General features: G+C 45.2%; 1 protein-coding gene across 13 annotated transcripts in view; it reads left to right on the forward strand.

The window, feature by feature from the left end:
* GBF1 (golgi brefeldin A resistant guanine nucleotide exchange factor 1) overlaps window positions 1–15,239 on the forward strand; it is an 85,393-nt gene extending 70,154 nt beyond the window's left edge. For 2 of the 13 annotated variants that reach the window (XM_035137345.2, XM_035137350.2), the window contains exons 29-40: window positions 91–244; window positions 672–894; window positions 1,253–1,407; window positions 1,878–2,124; window positions 2,655–2,857; window positions 5,101–5,251; window positions 6,595–6,725; window positions 8,046–8,147; window positions 8,996–9,109; window positions 9,350–9,527; window positions 10,521–10,658; window positions 13,814–15,232. In XM_035137345.2, coding sequence (XP_034993236.2) covers window positions 91–244; window positions 672–894; window positions 1,253–1,407; window positions 1,878–2,124; window positions 2,655–2,857; window positions 5,101–5,251; window positions 6,595–6,725; window positions 8,046–8,147; window positions 8,996–9,109; window positions 9,350–9,527; window positions 10,521–10,658; window positions 13,814–14,100 — 2,083 coding nt within the window. In that variant the 3' untranslated portion in view covers window positions 14,101–15,232. Of the gene's footprint in view, window positions 1–90; window positions 245–671; window positions 895–1,252; window positions 1,408–1,877; window positions 2,125–2,654; window positions 2,858–5,100; window positions 5,252–6,594; window positions 6,726–8,045; window positions 8,148–8,995; window positions 9,110–9,349; window positions 9,528–10,520; window positions 10,659–13,813 lie in introns of all 13 variants that reach the window. The other 11 variants (XM_035137346.2, XM_035137347.2, XM_035137349.2 and 8 more) reach the window with 9 other exon arrangements.
* The last annotated feature ends 2,965 nt before the right edge of the window (window positions 15,240–18,204 follow it).

Raw genomic sequence — 18,204 nt, forward strand, 5'->3', positions numbered from 1 at the left:
ATTTGCACATGCCAACTGGGTTGCAGGTCTTCTGAAGCTGTGCTTGCATGTGTCTTGTTGTCATAATGTCCTCTCTCCTTCTTTCTCTAGGGACCGTGTAGCCTTTGTATGGCAGGCAGTGCGAGACCACCTCTACCACTTGTGTGTTAATGCTGTGGAGTATTGCTTCCTAGTTGAGAGAGCAGTGGTGGGGCTGTTGCGGCTGGCAATCCGTCTTTTGCGCAGAGAGGAGATCAGTGCCCAGGTAAAGGGGGACTTTATGGAGTGGTCTGCTTTTATTGTTGGACCTCTTGTTCATTGTATCTCTGGAATGATGACTTTCTTCCTTGAGTTTTGTGGCTGAAGCACAGAATACCCATCATTCCCTCTATTTCTGAAGTTTAGAGGTGAATACTAGTCCTTACATAACCAAAACAATGACAGCCTTGTGCAAGTGGGAGGAAGCAGCCCAGGAGAGTCCCAGGTTTGCATAAGGACTTTTTTTCCTAAGGAAAATGTCAGGAGCGCACACACAGACAGCTCCAATACCTAAACAGTTCCAGTTTATCCCCCTGTGTTGATAAAGGACCTTTCACATAATGCAGACTGTGGTCGAGGAGTGAAAGCAAAATACAAGAGTGAAGCTGATGTAGAGATAGCTGTAGTCCTCACCCTTGCTTCTCTCTGAGCAGGTGCTGCTCTCCTTGCGTATCTTGCTCATGATGAAGCCCAGCATGCTGAACAGGGCCAGTCATCAGATTGCATATGGTCTTCATGAGCTTCTCAAGACCAATGCTGCCAACATCCATTCTGGAGATGACTGGTACACACTCTTTAGCCTCCTGGAGTGCATCGGATCAGGGGTGAAACCACCCCCAGCGCTGCAGGCTACAGCAAGAGCAGAGAATGACACAGGTAAGATTTGTCCTTGGCAGTGGCCCTTTCTGTTGGTTAGGAAAGGAGTGAGCAGTGAGGTGGCCAAATTTGCTGATGATACTAAATTGTTCAGCATCCTTAAAACAAAAAATAGATTTTAGGAGCTCCAAAAGGACCTCTTCAAACTGAGTGAATGGGTGATAAAATGCCAAATGCATCTGAATGTAAGCAGGTGTAAAATGATGCATGTTAGGGCCAAAAAAATCTTTCTTTCACATATATGCTGATGGGCTCTGAACTGGCAGTGACATACAGTTGCCACTAGCACAGCTCTTTGCTGCCATGAAATTGGTATTCCCTCGCATCTTTTGTCTCACTCTGTTTTGCTTATTTAAAGGGGCTCAGTCAGACAGTGAGATCTATCACCCAAATGAAGCCAGCCTAGATCGTGGCTACACTTCTGATTCAGAGGTGTATGCAGATCACAGCAAGCAAGGCAAAATGCATCGTTCGGTGACTGATGTGGATGTGATGAACAGCGGCTGGCTTGTGGTAAGTAGTACCAAGGGCTTCCACCTGCTTTATGCATATTTTCGTTGAGACAACAGGCTGTAGGGAAAGCCCAAACCCAAGTCAGATTTGAGGTTAGCACTGCCTCAAGGCTCCTATATCTGAGTCTGGAAACAGTCTGCATTGCTAGTCTCTAGCAACACTTTCACCCAGATTCCAGAGTAAGACAAGTACAACCGTATAGTTCTGTCCGAAGAGTGCAAAAACAGGCCTTCAACAACACAGATTTTTCTGCCAAGTGAATTGAGTGAACTGGCCCAAATCCAACTGTCTCCATAGGGATCTGGCTATTTATGAAAAGGCAACATTCTAAGGAAGCAGGAGCCCAGAGACTTGGAACGGCACATCAGGTGGTTATTGGAAGTTAGTACAGGCAATGCAGCCCGTTCTCTTGGCTGTAGAGAGGGCTGACGGTTGCCCTATTGGACTCAAACATACTTTTCGTTTCACAGGTTGGGAAGGATGACCTTGACAGCCCAAAGGCCATGGTTGGACTCTCCAAACTGGGCAGTTCACCCTTGGTGAATCAGTACAGCCTGACTGTGGGGATGGACCTGGGCCCACACAATACCAAGTCGCTCATGAAGTGTGTTGAGTCCTTGTCTTTCATTGTGCGAGATGCTGCCCATGTCACACCTGAAAACTTTGAGCTCTGTGTCAAAACTATCCGCATCTTTGTAGAGGCCAGTCTAAATGGAGGTGAGGCCATAACTTTTCTGTAACCTGTGTATTTGGCTGTGGGGCTCCAGGTTATTTCTATATCAAATTAAGGGAGCAATCTACACCCATTGGGCAAGGGTTGTTGTTGTTTTTTTAAATAAAGAAGACAGATCAACTAGACCTGCTGTCATGGGCTGGCTGAACACAGAGGAATGATGGGAGGCACCAGCTAGGGAACACACAAGGGGTGAAGGCTCAGAGCTCAAGGATTGGTGGTGGAACGGCAATGAGTGGTCAGAGGGAGAAGCCTGGGGGGGGGGAGGTGTCAGAAGCTGTAGGGGTAACATATCCTGTTAGTGTTGCCAAGGACAGGTATGTTCTTTTAAGAATGACGTAGAACTTAGCATCCCACTTAGCATCCCACCAGAAATGCTGGAGCTTTCCTACTTTAATGTTTCACGCCTGGGGATCCCTGAGCTGAGAGTTTCAGGTTGTTTATTTAGCATTAGAATTAGGCACGAGGTGTTCCCGGAGAACCGCAACCTAGAGAAATTTTTCTTTTTTCTTAGGGTGCAAGTCCCAGGAAAAGCGAGGGAAGAGCCACAAGTATGACCCCAAATCGACCCGTTTCAAGAAGAAAGCAAAGGAGAGTTCTCTGAGGCACTTGAGGGCATCTAGCCAGCATCAGCACCGCTCAGCCAGTGATGAGGATGATGAGGATGAGAGCATCCCTGCCAGTTACCACACTGTGTCTTTACAGGTTAGTCAGGACGTAAGTATAGCCTGGATTTCTTCCTTGTCTTTCCCTGCGGTTATCCTGGTTGCTGTAGCTTTGGGTCAACCTAGGTGTGGCATTATTCATATTCTTTGGCCTTGCATGACTGGTTTTATTTTCAGAGTACAGTGGTACCTCAGGTTAAGAACTTAATTCATTCTGGAGGTCCGTTCTTAACTTGAAACTGTTCTTAACCTGAGGTACCATTTTAGCTAATGGGGCCTCCCACTGCTGCTGCGCCGCCGCCACACGATTTCTGTTCTCACCCTGAAGCAATGTTCTTAACTCAAGGTACTATTTCTGGGTTAGTGGAGTCTGTAACCTGAAGCATCTGTAACCTGAAGTGTCTGTAACCCGAGGTACCACTGTAGTGTGGGAAATAGCTGAGGTGGCAACGGTTGACGAGGAGAGAGTGAATTGGATCAGGACCATGGCTCAAGGGATGAAGGACTTTAATTCGATATTCCCACTGTGGTCCTGATGCAAATCAAGGAAGACCCATGTCCGTTACTCACCATGGAAGGAAAACATCCATTGGTGTCAATAGAAACTTTCCTCCCATTGCAAATAGCAGGAGCAGTGGAAGGGGCTAATTCTATTTGGGAACACCATGGGAGCAAAGGTTGAAGCCCCACGTCACCACAGTTCCTGTACAATTTCCCCGCCACCAGCCAGCTATTGTAAAACACACAGCAGCCAGCCACACAAGGCCAAACAGCATGAATAACACCACATCTAGTTTCATCCTTAGTGATGCAGCATCTGCAGGGAGTTTCCCTATATTTTGTTTGATACTATAAAATATATGGATACTATAGTACAGTCTAGCGTAGTTTATTGGAAATGTATCTTCAGCAGAAACCCCCCCAACCCATCTTGAATAGGAAGATTTCCTTCCAGGAATATGCAGAGGCCTGCAGACAGTTAGTTCCCTTGATAACAGTGCAAATGAGCATGGAATGACTTCTATGATGATGATACACCCTTAGGAATAGGACAGTGTTTGCTTGTGCTTCAAGTGACTGAGAAGCTACAGTACTTCTGTCCCTGAAAGGAAACTGAAGCCAAGATGTGGGATTGTATCTAATGAAGCACACAAAAAGTTTTGAAAGCAAGCTGTGTTTGCTTGGAGGGTGAAGTTGGCAAGGGTTATGCAGGATTAGAGTTTCATTAGTGAAGAATTCTTAGGTGGGTGGGCACAATGTACCCACAGGTCATTGTTGATTGGTGACCTATTGGCCAATATCTAGTGGGAAGTCTTGTTGCCTCTTAGGAGCTGGGATTCTTGTTAAGGTAGACCTTGGTCTGTCCTAGCAATGCACAGTTTTTGCTTGAGTGTCTACTCAGCCTCTTTTTTTAATACAGGTCTCTTTTATTTTAACTATTAAAGTGGTATAGTGGTTCCTTGGTTCCCAAACAGCTTAGTTGTCAAACAAATTGGCTCCCGAACGCCGCAAACTTGGAAGTACAGTAAGTGTTCCAGTTTGTGAACGTCCGACGTGGCTTCTGTGGCATCCACAGCTTCTGCTTGAGTGCAGGAAGCTCCTGCAGCCAATCAGAAGCCACGCCTTGGTTTCTGAACGGTTTCGGGAATCGGGCGGACTCCCGGAATGAATTAAGTTCAAGAACCAAGGTACTAGTGTATTGAGTTTGCACTCATACCTTATAGTTTTAGTCCAACGATAGGTATCCTAGGTAGAAAATCATGACCACACAAAGCTGAGGTTGCTACACCCTTAGGTTAGAGGGATGCAGGTATTGGGGGGGGGCGGTGGGGGGTACTTCTGGAAAGTGTCCAGAGGGTTGGTGTGGGTACAGTGTTCCTTTCTATGGGAATTGAAAAGTGCCTTAGTTCTTGCCTGCATGGTTCTGTCTCTTGTTGGGGTTATGGGGGCATTTTGCTATGAATCTGTATTTCAATACAGAGTAACGCACCGAACCAGATATTCTAGAAGAGTGAGAAATTAAAAATAAGAATTCCCTTCCTATAGATTATGGCTTCCTTAATCAAACCAAGAATCAGTTGGAACTTCTGAACACATTCATACACTTGTAGGCTTATTCTCTCAAGCGTGGGTGATTGCCCTGTTTCTTCACCTTCTGATAATCAGATTTGTTTTGACACATCCACGATGACAGGACATTGCTTTTCCTCAATTCTGAGCATTGACGGTGGATTGTTTTCATTTTGTTCATAAATAGGCAGGTTATTTGTTGCCAACTTACCAATTCTTTTGCAGCTGCTGGACCTGATGCACACCCTTCACACACGAGCTGCCACCATCTATAGCTCTTGGGCTGAAGAGCAGCACCATCTGGAGGCTGCGGGAAAGAAAATTGAAGCAGACTCTCAGACATTATGGGCCAATTGCTGGTGCCCATTACTGCAAGGTAAGCCTAGCCCATCCTAGCATACAAGAACAGGGCGGTCCAACTTTTCATATCAAGTGGGCTGCAAGAGAACTTTGATGTGGAAGCTGCAGGCTGCACACTACCTTGTCAAGGGGGAGGGGAGCAAGAGCAAAATTTGTCACCCCACCCCACCCTGTGCTCACACTGCCCTCTTCAACCTGGCTAAACAAAGTGCTGGGCTTTGTGAAGAAGGTGTGAGGCTCTAGCACGAACCTAGAGCCTTCACACTTCCTTCCCCAGGCTGGTAATGTGCTAACTAGGCTTTAGGAAGGAGATGGGAGGACTCTAGGACCCTGTCAGAGCCTTCAAGCTTCCTTCCCAAAGCTCAGCACCTTGCTTACATGACTTTGGAAAGGCAGCATGAGGGCCAAGGAGGGGTGTCAAATGTTGCTGATAAAGGCCTTGAGCATTGGGTTGTGCATTGGACTGCCCTGGACTAGAAGATAGCAGCCACCTGCATCAGAATTGGACACGAGGCAGTTGAAGTAATACACTTTAAGGGAAGAGTGATATTAAACAAAAAAAAAGTTTGTTAACCATCAGCATCATCACTTTATTATTTATACCACGTCCATCTGGCTGGGTTTCCCCAGCCACTCTGGCGTCTCCCAACAGAATATTAAAAACATGATAAAACATCAAACATTAAAAACTTCCCTAAACAGAGCTGCCTTCAGAACACATATTCAGAACACGTTAAGAGCAGCTTGAGATGTGTGTTCAACAGAGCAGAGACTGGGCTTATTATATGTGCTTGATAGTCTATGTCAGTCTCACACATGCATTTTTGAAGGGAGTTTCCATTCAAAACTAGTAGCATAATTAAGCTGCTTGTTGCTAGTAAGCATCTTGCTACCGACCCTGTTATTTATTTTCACTGAACTTTGAGAAGCTCAAATAGTATTCCCCCTTTGCTTTTAGGAAAGATTTTCATACCAAAATATGATAAACTTTTCCTAGTGACTTACTGGTCCTGGTGGACTCCCCACCGTGAACCTTCTGATTCGTTACACACAGGAACATCTGATATGAATGGCTCACGCATACAGTTCTCTAGATTGCAGCCCTCTCTAGATTGACAGCAACTCAGGATTGTAATGGAGTAAAGTATATTTCTATGTGACAGACCCATGGGATTCATTTTTCAGCCATGCTGAAAACCTGGGAAACCCAGGGCTCTATGATGGTCCAGGACTACATTTAATAAGCATCCAACGGTTTTGTGCTTTTGGGGAGGTTGTATGAAGGATGTAAGCAAGGGCTGGAGTTGCTTGATGCAGAATGAAGATTCTCCCTCTCATTTTAACTTGCACTCTTTGCAGGTATTGCCTGCCTGTGTTGTGATGCAAGGCGACAGGTGCGGATGCAGGCACTGACCTACCTGCAGCGGGCTCTCCTTGTACATGACCTGCAGGCTCTGGATGCCTTAGAGTGGGAATCCTGTTTCAATAAGGTACTGTTATATGCCTGCATCGGCAAGGGAATGCGGGCAAATGGGCTCATCTTTCCAGGGGAAGCAATGGAAGCTTGTGGAGGAAGATAGGGCTTCCCCTGACCCTAGCCTTGCCCAGTTCTGGCACAATTTATACTGTGTAACTTGCTTCCACCTTCTAGTCTTTTTCCTCCCCTGGCAGAATATGCTTCTTGAGGCAGGGAGGACATCTGAGAGATTTCTTGAAGGTGAGACAGTAGATCTGCCTGGTCATCACACACTCTTTATCTGCTTTCCTTTATCTCTTTATCTGCTATCCTGACAAGTGGCAATGCAGAAGAACAGTCAGGCATGAGGGAGAGTTTTCCGGGCTGCAAACCGACCAATTTATTTATTTATTAAGGTCCCAATGTAGTAATTTATTAAGGTACACAGATGAAAGGTTAAATGTTCAAGGCAAATAGAACAGATGCTCTGTTTTCCTTTATCTTAAAGGTATCTCACCTGTACATTTGAAAATCTAGGCAGGTCCAAAGCATATATTGCACATCTTTTTTCTTTTCTTTCTTTCTTTCTTTCTTTCTTTCTTTCTTTCTTTCTTTCTTTCTTTCTTCCTTCCTTTCTTTCTTTCTTCCTTTCCTTTCCTTTCCTTTCCTTTCCTTTCCATTCCATTCCATTCCATTCCATTCCATTCCATTCCATTCTTTTTTGGTAATATTGCACATCTGATAGAAAGGACTGCCCCTATTTCAAGTAGAAACAGCAGAAATCCTCTTCCCCCCCCCCAGTTCTGAAGGCTTGGGAGACGAGGGGGCTTTCAGCTCCTTTGAGGGCAAGATGAGTTTTCCCACCTCAAATTAGAACAATCCAGTGGGAAGCAGGACATGTAGCCCCTTTACAGCATAGTTGTAAGTAGGCAGCAAATTCCTACTTGCATAGCGTTTGCCACCCTGGTGCTTTCTTGATGCTCTGGACTACAGTTCCCATCAGCTGTGGTCAGCACAGACCTTCAGTGGGCCTCTGCATCTTGCCTCCCTCAGTTGCAACCAATTCACTGGAAGATGTGTGTCCATTTAAGTCAATAGAAAACTAGCTAGGGTGAAGAGCAGTTCAAGGAGAATTGATATGGTTGCATCATCATTGGAGGGGGTGATTTCTCTTAGGGCAGCCTTATTTTTCTTTGTCCCCCTGGACCCCTTCCCAATAATCTTTATGTTGTTGTGATCATCTGCTGCCCCCTAGAAAAAGTCAGGCTGCAGGAAAGCTTCCTGCTCTCAACCCATACTTTATATTTTGCCTCCTGTTCTTATTTACCAGCGTGTTGTTTATCTTGGATAATAGGTGCTGTTTCCTCTGCTGACCAAACTCCTAGAAAATATCAGCCCTGCGGACGTCGGTGGAATGGAGGAGACCAGAATGAGAGCCTCTACTCTCCTCTCCAAGGTGCGAGGCCTCTTACTTTACTTTTCAGAGAGTGAAGCTTTCTAATGTTAAGTATATCACTTTAAAGGTCCCTATGACTGCCTATTAGGTAGTGGGGATGATCAGACTTGAACTGGGGCTTTCAGGAGACACCCAGTGTCTCCACTTTGAATTGCTGCCTTCCTTTGAACTGGTGTCCCCATTCCCAGTGGGAAGTGGTGGAGTAGCCTCCTGCTCTGCATTCATTGTCACTAAACAAAAACAAAGTCTATTCTCCTAGTAACTTTTTTCTATTTATATGTACTTCATCTGCAATCTCTGTAGCAGAGTGAGGAATTTGTTTTAGCTCCCTGTGGTTGGTTGGCTAACAAGCTTTAAGGAGCTAGAGAGGATTTATTTTAAGTAACTACATTTTCACCTTTACAGTTGAAATGAAAGGATAACTTGCAAAAAGACAACCCTGCTTGTGCAGGACCCCCCCCATTTAAACACAGAATTTAAAGCTTAACAACATTTTGAAGTAATATCACCTTGCCTGTCTTAAGTCTGGCCATCTATGTTAAGATTGTAGCATGTGTACAACCTTGTTCATTTCATTAAATTGATTGCTCTCGCAGGATTTAAGCATTGTGGCCACATGATCTTGTGATTTTTTACAAGAGGCCTTAAACAAGTTTTTGGGCCACCAATCTGAAAGGGGAGGGCTCAAGTGTGGCACAGCATTCCCGGGGTTTGGAATCCTTTAACAGGGCAGAACTGTCTAGGATAGATAACATTGAACATACCCTGTGGTGTCAGAGCAGCCACCTCAGGCCCCTCTTCCTCTCATGCTATATATGCTTACTATGTCATCTTCTGTTCTTTTCTAGGTCTTTCTGCAGCACTTGTCTCCGCTGCTCTCCCTCCCAACCTTTGCTGCACTATGGCTGACAATTCTGGATTTCATGGACAAATACATGCATTCTGGGTCCAGTGACTTGTTGGTATGTATTTGCTGCCCCTTCAGGTTTCTAGGATCTCTCCTTGCTAGGCCCATGTCTAAAATGCATGTTAACACCCCTCTGGGCCTTTCCACCCCTCTTGGTCTTCCAGTGATCCACTGGGCAGCCCCATGATAACCTCTGATAGTGATCTAAAAGAGGACTTGAGGGAGCAGTTGATTCAGAAGGAAGAAAGTGTACAGGATCTCAGATTTTAGGTCTTAGATATGTCTTGCCTTGCAGCCAGAGGCCATCCCTGAATCACTGAAAAATATGCTGCTAGTAATGGACACGGCTGGAATATTCCACAGTGCTGACTCACGAACAGGTTACTCTGATCTCTGGGAGATCACCTGGGAACGCATAGATTGCTTTTTGCCAAAACTGCGGGATGAGCTCTTCAAACAGACAGTCATCCAAGGTATGCAAGCCAACCACTTTGTATTATGTTTAGAATCTGTGAACAAGCTTCATGTTCTGAGAGAGGCACTTGGGGTTTTATAGAAGTGGCCATGCAAGGTTCCTTGCAGAAAGAAATGAAACAAACAGGAAAGCATGCTTAGTTACTCACTGATGCAAAGCTCTATATTTTAGCTCAGCATGTTTGGTAGTAAAACTCCTTCAGGAACTTGAAAAATGTGTGAGTTCTTAAAATTCAAAGCCACCTTATTCTTCACATCTAATCAACTTGTAAACCTAGTTCAGTATAGATGGCGAGGGTTGCGTTCCTACTTTTTCAAGCTGGTTCTTGAGTTGGTTAGAGTTTGAGTACAGGGTGTTTTTGAACATTAATAACACAAGTTTTTCAAGCTCCTGACGGGGCAGTGTTTTACTCTAAAATGTGTTGAGCTGCAATACAGAGTTTTTCATCAATGAGCACCAGAGCCTGTTCTCCTGTTCATTTTTTTCTCTTAAGGCATTTCTTTTCCCCTCTTCTTGTGCTCCTTGCAGAAGGGAGCCAGTGCTTGGGGCTTGAGATGGACCCTAGAATGCAGTAGATCTGAGGCTTTACTAGACAGCAACAGAAATGGAGCTCCTAGCCAATCCCAAAACCAATGTTGCACATCTCTTGCTTTCTTTGCCTGAAAAGATGCCTGGGCCTGAGCTCAAACAGTCCTGATGGCTTACTAAGTTAAGATTCACACCACAGTTCATGCTTTGATTCCCTTGATGATGCAGACTATTGGGGGGGGGGCTGTTGCACAGAGCGTGCTAGAATAGACTCCTGATATCTTGTCATAGCAGAGAATACTCGTGGTTGGGTTGGTGTGTATAGACTTGTCCCATGTTGCCAGAGCAGCCAGATCTGTCATGAGTGGGAGCACGCAGTCTTGATTTAAGGGAAAGCCTTTTTCCTCAAGAGGTATAATCTTTCTTTCTTTCTTTCTTTCTTTTGCTTGCTGTTTTTATTTAGACCCAGTTCCTACCTTACCAATAGAGATGCATCCTCCCAAACCAACAGTATCTTCCCTGCCACATTCCCCTGGAGGGGATACAAAGACTGCCACCCATTCAGCACCCTCTGAGAAGTCTCCTGAGCTGGCAGCTATTGGTAAGTCCTACAGCTTCTATCACCACCACCACCACAATCTTAATACATATGATATAAAAGGAATGGGAAGGGAAGAGGAAGCAAGCATTGGAGAGGTGTTGTTTCACTGGCTGATGAATGGGATCTCATGTTTGTCTCCTTCTTGCAATATTCTTCCTGAGAAGCAAGTGGCCTATGTCACCTAGCTAGTGGCAGAAACAAGAGTTTGCCTCCTTTTCAGGCAGGCAGCGAGGAAACAAACCCCCTGCAGCAGTTCCTTTTCTGTCTTATGGGTGGGACCAGATCTCTTCTTTGCTGCAAACTGGTGGCAGTAGTGACAGCAGCAGCAGTATTGCATGACTGTAACTTTTCGAATATCCTCATCATTGAACATGATGCTTTACAAGCTAATGTAAGTTTTTTTTAAAAAGCGAACCAGCAACAAACATATTCCTGTTCCAGGTTGGTTACAGTCTAAAGTCTTACAATGTGCGAAGTACAGTAAACAGAGGAGAGGAATCCGTATTTGTTAATTTTATATCCTGCCTTTCCACCACATGGTGCTCAGGGCGATTAACAGCAGTAAAATACAAAGTAAAAATAAAAACAAGTAGGTAAAAATATCAGTAAAATGCATCCATTTGTATATTTACAGATGCCCTAACAAGGTGGGTAATGAGGTCACACACTTGTCTGACTAAAATTGCTTTTGACTGCTGGCTGGAGGGTTAAAGATGGGGCTAGACCAAGAAGAGGTAGCGCTGGATAAAAGAGAGAGAATTCAGTTGCACTGCTTAAGCTTCAGTTAGAGGTTAGGCCAAATCATTCTCATAAAAGATGAGTTTCAAGGTGAGGTTTGAAGGGGAGAAAGAGTTGGCGCCACATGTGCTTGTGTTCTGAGAGTTCCAGCCTAAGGAGCATCAAGGAAGAATGGGTAGAACCATTTAAGAGGAGAGGAATCTGTTGAACTGCTAAAGGTGTAGAGTTAAAGAAACAAATACATCCCCACTAATCCCCCTGGCCTACCACCCATTATTCCATCACGCAGCACAAAACCTCCAGATTAAAACCTGGCAAACCAGAGGCTTATATTGCCTAATAGACTTCTATAAAAATAACAAACCCTTGACAACACAATAAATGCAAGGCAAACTAGAAGACACCCAAATGCCCTGGTTAACACTTCACCAATTACATGCCTTCTTAAACAATCCAGTAATAAAATCAGCAGCAACTAGGCCCCTGACAACCTTTGAAAACCTCATCCTAACAACACAGGGACACGGCAGAGGGATGGTATCTGCAATATACAAAATACTACTCCAAAACCCCACAAACTCCCTAGACGCAATAAAAGAAAAAGGGAATATGACATAGGATACAAGATTAACCCCACTCAATGGACCAGAATGTGGACTAACCTCCCCTTTAAATCCATATCAACGAAAAGAAAAGAACTCACTCTGAAACTAACCTACAGGTGGTACCTAAAGCCAAGAAAATTAGCGCTAATATGCCCAGGATCCTCACCAAAATGCTGGAGAGGGTGCACCTACACAGGCACACACCTCCACATGTGGTGGTAGTGCCCCAAAATCCAACTATTCTGGACAACAATCATACGAGAAATAAGTAAAATAACCAAACAAGTATTAGAAACCACCCCAGAACTGGCCCTACTAAACATCTTCCAAGACAATAATGCCCATTTACACCACAAAGAACTCATAACCCACCTACTTTCAGCAGTCAGAAATATCATAACCAGACACTGGAGAGACCTGTCAGGAGTAAGCATGGACCAATGGTACCAAATAGTATGGGAAACAGCCTTACTAGAAAAATTAACCAATAAGCTGAAACAGACACGGGAACAAATACTGTAGAAGACCGCTTCACCCTGATATGGCTCCCCTTTATCACATACACAGCCCAACAAGTTAATGACAAAAATCCACTAACAGCATACAAATCAATATGGCGAACCTGATCCAAAACACCCATCCCCCCCACACAGGAAAACAATAACAAAGACCACCACAGCCAACCACAAATGAACAAACACACCCTAGGCCAACCCCAACCTCCCTCACCACCAAAGGAACACAGACGAACAACAGAGAACCTGCACAAGTAACGCTGACATCAAACCCTACATATATTAAGTAAAATAGAAACATTGTCACCCGACCCCACCCACCCCCTCCCTGTCCACCTCTCTCCCCCTTTTCTTTCTAATGTCTCAACAAATGAAACTGATTTGTAAAAATGATACATGGAAAAAATACGAGAGTCATTGCACATACTTTTGTAAATCAAGAAATCTTTAATAAAAAATGGGGGGGGGGAGAAACAAATATTGGCAGAATGAGAAACAGAATGGGAAACTAGTATAGGAATTGGAGGAGGCACATCACATCGTGTGACTGAAGAGGCAGTGAGTAGATGATGATGATGATTTATTAATTTATTAAATTTATATACCGCCCTATACCAGGGGGTCTTAGGGCAGTTCACAGAATAAAATCAAGATATAAAACCACAAAATACCTAATAAAAATAAAAACAACAATCCAATAGCCCCCCCCAACAAAAAACTCATTTTAAAAGGGCATAGGATGTAAATAGGATCAACCAAAGGCCTGGTTGAAATTTTGCCTGGTGTCTAAAGGTGTGTAGTGAAGGTGCCAGCCAAACTTCCCTGGGGAGAGCATTCCACAGATGGGGAGCCACTGAAGAGAAGGCCCGTTCTCGTGTTGGCACCCTCCGAACCTCTTGAGGAGGGGGCACACAAAGGAGGGCCTCAGAAGATGATCTCAGGGTCTGGGTAGGTTCATATGGAAAGAGGCAGTCCTTGTTATTACGGTCCCTGGAACAGGAAGTGAAAAGAAACCAAGAGAAAAAGGAATGATTTGTGTGTACATATACACACCAAGAGTGAGCTAGGTAAAGCTTGGGGAGGTCATGGGACATATTATCTGGTGACTAATTTTCCTCTTGAACAAGGGAAAAATCTATTCCAGGCACCCCCAAAGTGCGGCCCTCCAGATGTTTTGGAACTACAACTCCCATGATCCCTAGCTAAGAGGACCAGTGGTCAGGGATGATGGGAACTGTAGTCCAAAACATCTGGAGTGCCAAAGTTTGAGGATGCCTGATCTATTCTCTTCTCTCAGCAGACCCTGAGACGGCTTCAGTTCCAAGCAGTTCCAGTCTCTCTGGACCACAGTTCCACCTTCCAGCAGCAGCACCTGTGAAAGTGAGCTCGGCGAAAGATGCACCTCAAGCGGTGGCACAGCAACCTCTTATTCTTCAGCCTCTGGCCTCCCCCTTACAGGTGGGAGTGCCACCTATGACTCTACCTATTATTCTGAACCCAGCCCTCATAGAGGCCACCTCTCCTGTGCCTCTTCTGGCCTCTCAGCGGCCGACTGACCCCATGACAGCTTCTGAAGTCAACTGAGGAGAGGAGTAAAGAGGACAGTTGGCTGTAAGGGGTGATGGTGGTACAGGATGCTCTGTCTGGTAGAAGCCATGGTTGCTGTAGGGAAGCCCCTAGCAGAATTGTGGAAGGCCACCTTGCAATGTGGCTGTCTTCCCCAGTGGACCTAAGGCCAAAATTTCCATCCCAACCCATCTGTTCCATGGCCCTTGGCTCCTTTTGTGCAGAGGCAATCTCTGTGTGGATGATGGCCAGCTTCTCTTTAGAGTTAGGGGGCAGCAGTCAGTTTTTCAGCACACACCTTCTGCTGCCTGTGATCTAAAAGAAAAGAAAGAAGGTAGGCGTTTCCTTCAGAGTGGAGCAGAGGAGCCAGATTCCCTAGGAAATTAAGCAGAGACTTAATTATGGATATTTGCTTGCCTATATTCTTTGGCATTGACTTGAGAATATGACTTTTCCTATCGCCACTCTTTGGCTTGACTCTTCAGGGTACTCTTCAGCTACTCTGCTGGGTAGCGAGAGCTGGGGGAAAAAAATATCTGCCCACTGGACAAGACCAGAGAATGTGGGAAAGGAAGCAGAGGCCTGGGCCCAGGACAGGGAGGGGGAACCCCTGCCGTGCTGAGCGAGCCGTACTATCTTGACTAAGTCTTGTACTGGAAGCTCTCCTCCTTTCAGTTAAATCTCACTGGGTGCCCTCCAGGCCTACTTTGCTTGCACTCACGATCACTTTGCAAGATAACTGGACTCGGGCGATTAGTGCCCAATAAGGTGAGAGGCTTCTGGGAGCGGGCAGGAATTGGCCTCTACCATACATGATGTTATAACTCATTTGGGAACAGGCTGCTAAATTTTCCTTCTGATCCCTGCTAGCGTTTGCTTTCACTTTAGGAGGATGCCCTTAACCCCTCCTGCACCTCTGGCCTCTTAGCACAAAAGCAGAGTGAAATGTGTCTCATCTAGTGCTTCCTTCCTCTCATGCATTAGGCTAAAATTCTCCACATTTATTGCAGAATCCCATTGGGAACTGAAGCCAGTGTCTACTGTGTGGAACGGCAGGTGACTGTGTGTGTGTATATATATATAAGGAGTCTATTGACTTTTTACAGTGGAATAAATATGACCTGTAAATGAATTATTTTGGCTTAGCAGTTATTCTCCCCCGCCCCATCCCCCCCACCAGGGGTGTCAACTTGAATATTGGGGATCCCAGGTAAGCCACACCCCGTATAATCAATCACATGATGTGATACACCCACCATTTGAATGCCCATCAACTTGGGGGAAGGGCGCGCGATCTCCTCAAATATTTTATATTCCCCTATCATATTCATATTTTGATGCTGTTTGAGGGCGTGGATCTTTTACCACCCTTAACTATTGAGGATAGTTTCTCACGGACATGAGGTTCTTGTCCCAACCTTGGGGACTCAGCCAATCCAGCCTTTTCAGGTGCTCCTCATCTGTCCTGATGTGAGGGAGGCGCTGCAGATGACCAATTGTCTATTGATGCCATTAGGTAAGCCCACATGGTGGCGCGTACAGTCCATTGGCACCACACTGCTCCTCACTCACCAATCTGCTTGATGTCCACTCAGGCATGTTGTGGTGGAGCATGTGCATCCCATGAGCACATGGAATGCCTGCTAGAGTGCACAGCCTGGAGTGCCTGCCTCTCTGCCGCCTCAGTCTCCCCTGCATTTCCCGACAGTACTGCCAGTGATGCACTGAAAAGGAGATTAGGCAAGACAGCCAGTCATTCCAAGCCAGTAATAAGCAAACATTACCGTACTTGTGGAGGGGGTGGTGTCAGGACGAATGGTCAGGGGGCTGTTTCCCCCTCAACATCCCTCTCTCCCTTTTCTCACACTTGAGACTTGGCAGAGCACTCCTAGGTTGCAGTTAGGAAGGAACACAGATATTGTGTGTGCGTGTGTTTGCGCGCACACACCACAAAATTGTTGCCTTCAATCGCAGTGTGGCTAGAATCCAATTTCTGTCACTGTAAAGTAGGGATTAGCAATTATGAAGGCTTTGGGGTCAGGTCTGCCCCTCTGTGTGATACCAGCTGGTCTCCCAATTGCCCATATTAGTGCACATTTTACAAAGACGTGCATGCAAACATGTCTATATCAGTGGGAAATAACATTAGCAGTGGCATTCTGCTAAGACAGTTGCTTGCAAAAATGTGTACATTAGGCAAAATGGCACAGAGAAATGCATGCATGAGGATAAATGCACCAAAGTGTTATGAATTTTCACAAATATTCTTTTTTTAAAAAAATGCAAACTTATGTGAAGGTTGAACAAACTGAACTTTAGATTGTAAAGTTGACAAACTCAGAGAAACCGAGAATGAAAAGGTTTGTCAATTCCTCATACAGCATCCTCCACCTGGTGACAAGACTGTTCCATTCTACCGAGTATGTAGACCACCATTAAGCCTGTTACTGAATCTTTCCCACCTTAAAACTGCTGAAATTCCTGATACACTTTTGAACTCGAGTCGCATTAAAAGGCCACTTTCACCAAACGTGTCCACATAGTTCTAACATCCCAGCTGGAGAAAGCATTTTTTAGTGCAACCCATTGCTATGAAACTGTTTATCACAGGTTTGTATTCAGCCTCTACCTGATAAGAACATCCAGAGTTTGCTGAAGTAAGCATAGGGATCCTCTCTGCTTATACAAATGACCCAAAGATTGCAGTTTCTTTCCAGCTCAATGTGTGTGTGTTTGATAAGATGCTTGTGATCAGCTCCAATCACCCTATTAATGTATTTTAATTGCATTGAAAGTATTGCATTGAAAGTATTGCAGCTTGAAAATGCAACAACTGGTGCAGGAAGAATGGCGTATAATTGCACAGGGTAAAGACAAATGTGAACAAGAGGATTGTCCCCGAAACATTTGTTTGCTTTTAAGAGTCAGCAGTTATTTGCAGAATATTTACCTATGAATACAAGAGCTGTCTTGCAGGATCAGAGCAAGGTCCATGTAGTTCATCATTCCACTTATCACAACAGAAACTTGGATGCCGATGGAAGGTCACCAGCAGGGAATGAAGATGCATAGCAGGACCGTCTTAAGCGGGTCGGGCGCCCTGGTGCGTGGATCGCTCTGGTGCCCCCGCCCCTTCCCACGACTGGTGGGTGGGCGCAGCGCGGTTTTCGCGTGGCTTCGCCGTGCAGCGCCCCCCTGCCGACCTGGCGCCACCCAGCCTACCCCTAGAGCCGGCCCTGATGCATAGAGCATTCTGGAGTGTTCTGCTTGCAAACAGAACTGTCATTCAGCTATTGTGGCTAACAGAGACTTTTTAAAGCAGCCATCTCTGCTTTGGGTCATTACTACATCTTGTGGCAATTAATTCTGTGTTACAAGAGTTCCACTGAATCTGACGAAGGGCGGTTCTAATAGTTACCAATACTGCCCAGAGATTTATCCAGGAATCTGACTTGTAGGGCAAGAAAGCAACACCTCTCTCTTCTTTTGTTAGTTGCCCCTGCCCATGCAAGTGGTGTTCTGAGGTATGGTATCTGTGAAAATGGAGATTCTAGCTCATGGTCGTGGCTTAATAACAACTGATGGGCTTGGATCAACTTACCTGACCCTCTTTTACAAGCATGTCTAAAGTCTGTTTCGGGGGCCTAATACCGGCCCGGCAGTCGGTTTAATGTGGTCCCTGTGGCAGTTTATTTCCTGGGGTAAAATCCATTAAAAAACCCCTAAACAACTTCAACCCTAAGAAAAACTCAACAACTACAACCCTAAGAAAAGGTTAACAACTTTGGTCGGCCCTCACAGCCCTTCACTTCATCAAATCTGGCCCTCTTTGAAAAAAGTTTGGACACCACTGCTTTTAAATGTTGGCCAGGCGAGTGACCATCAACACAATATGTGGCAGTGAATTCTCTGTGTGTGTTATGTGTTGTTTGGCAGTGGATGCAGGATACTTATTCAATAAAGTGTCAATGAGTGGTGCAGCGTTCTAGTACAGTATAATAAAGAGAAGGATATGGAGTGAGGAAGTACCCAAAACATGCATTTGGGGTGGAGGTGGAGGAAGGGATCCTGCGCTGTGGACCATATAGGAAAGCACCTATCAGAACTCATGCCAATCTTTTG

This window comes from Zootoca vivipara, chromosome 5, assembly GCF_963506605.1.
Source record: "Zootoca vivipara chromosome 5, rZooViv1.1, whole genome shotgun sequence".
Taxonomy (NCBI): domain Eukaryota; kingdom Metazoa; phylum Chordata; class Lepidosauria; order Squamata; family Lacertidae; genus Zootoca; species Zootoca vivipara.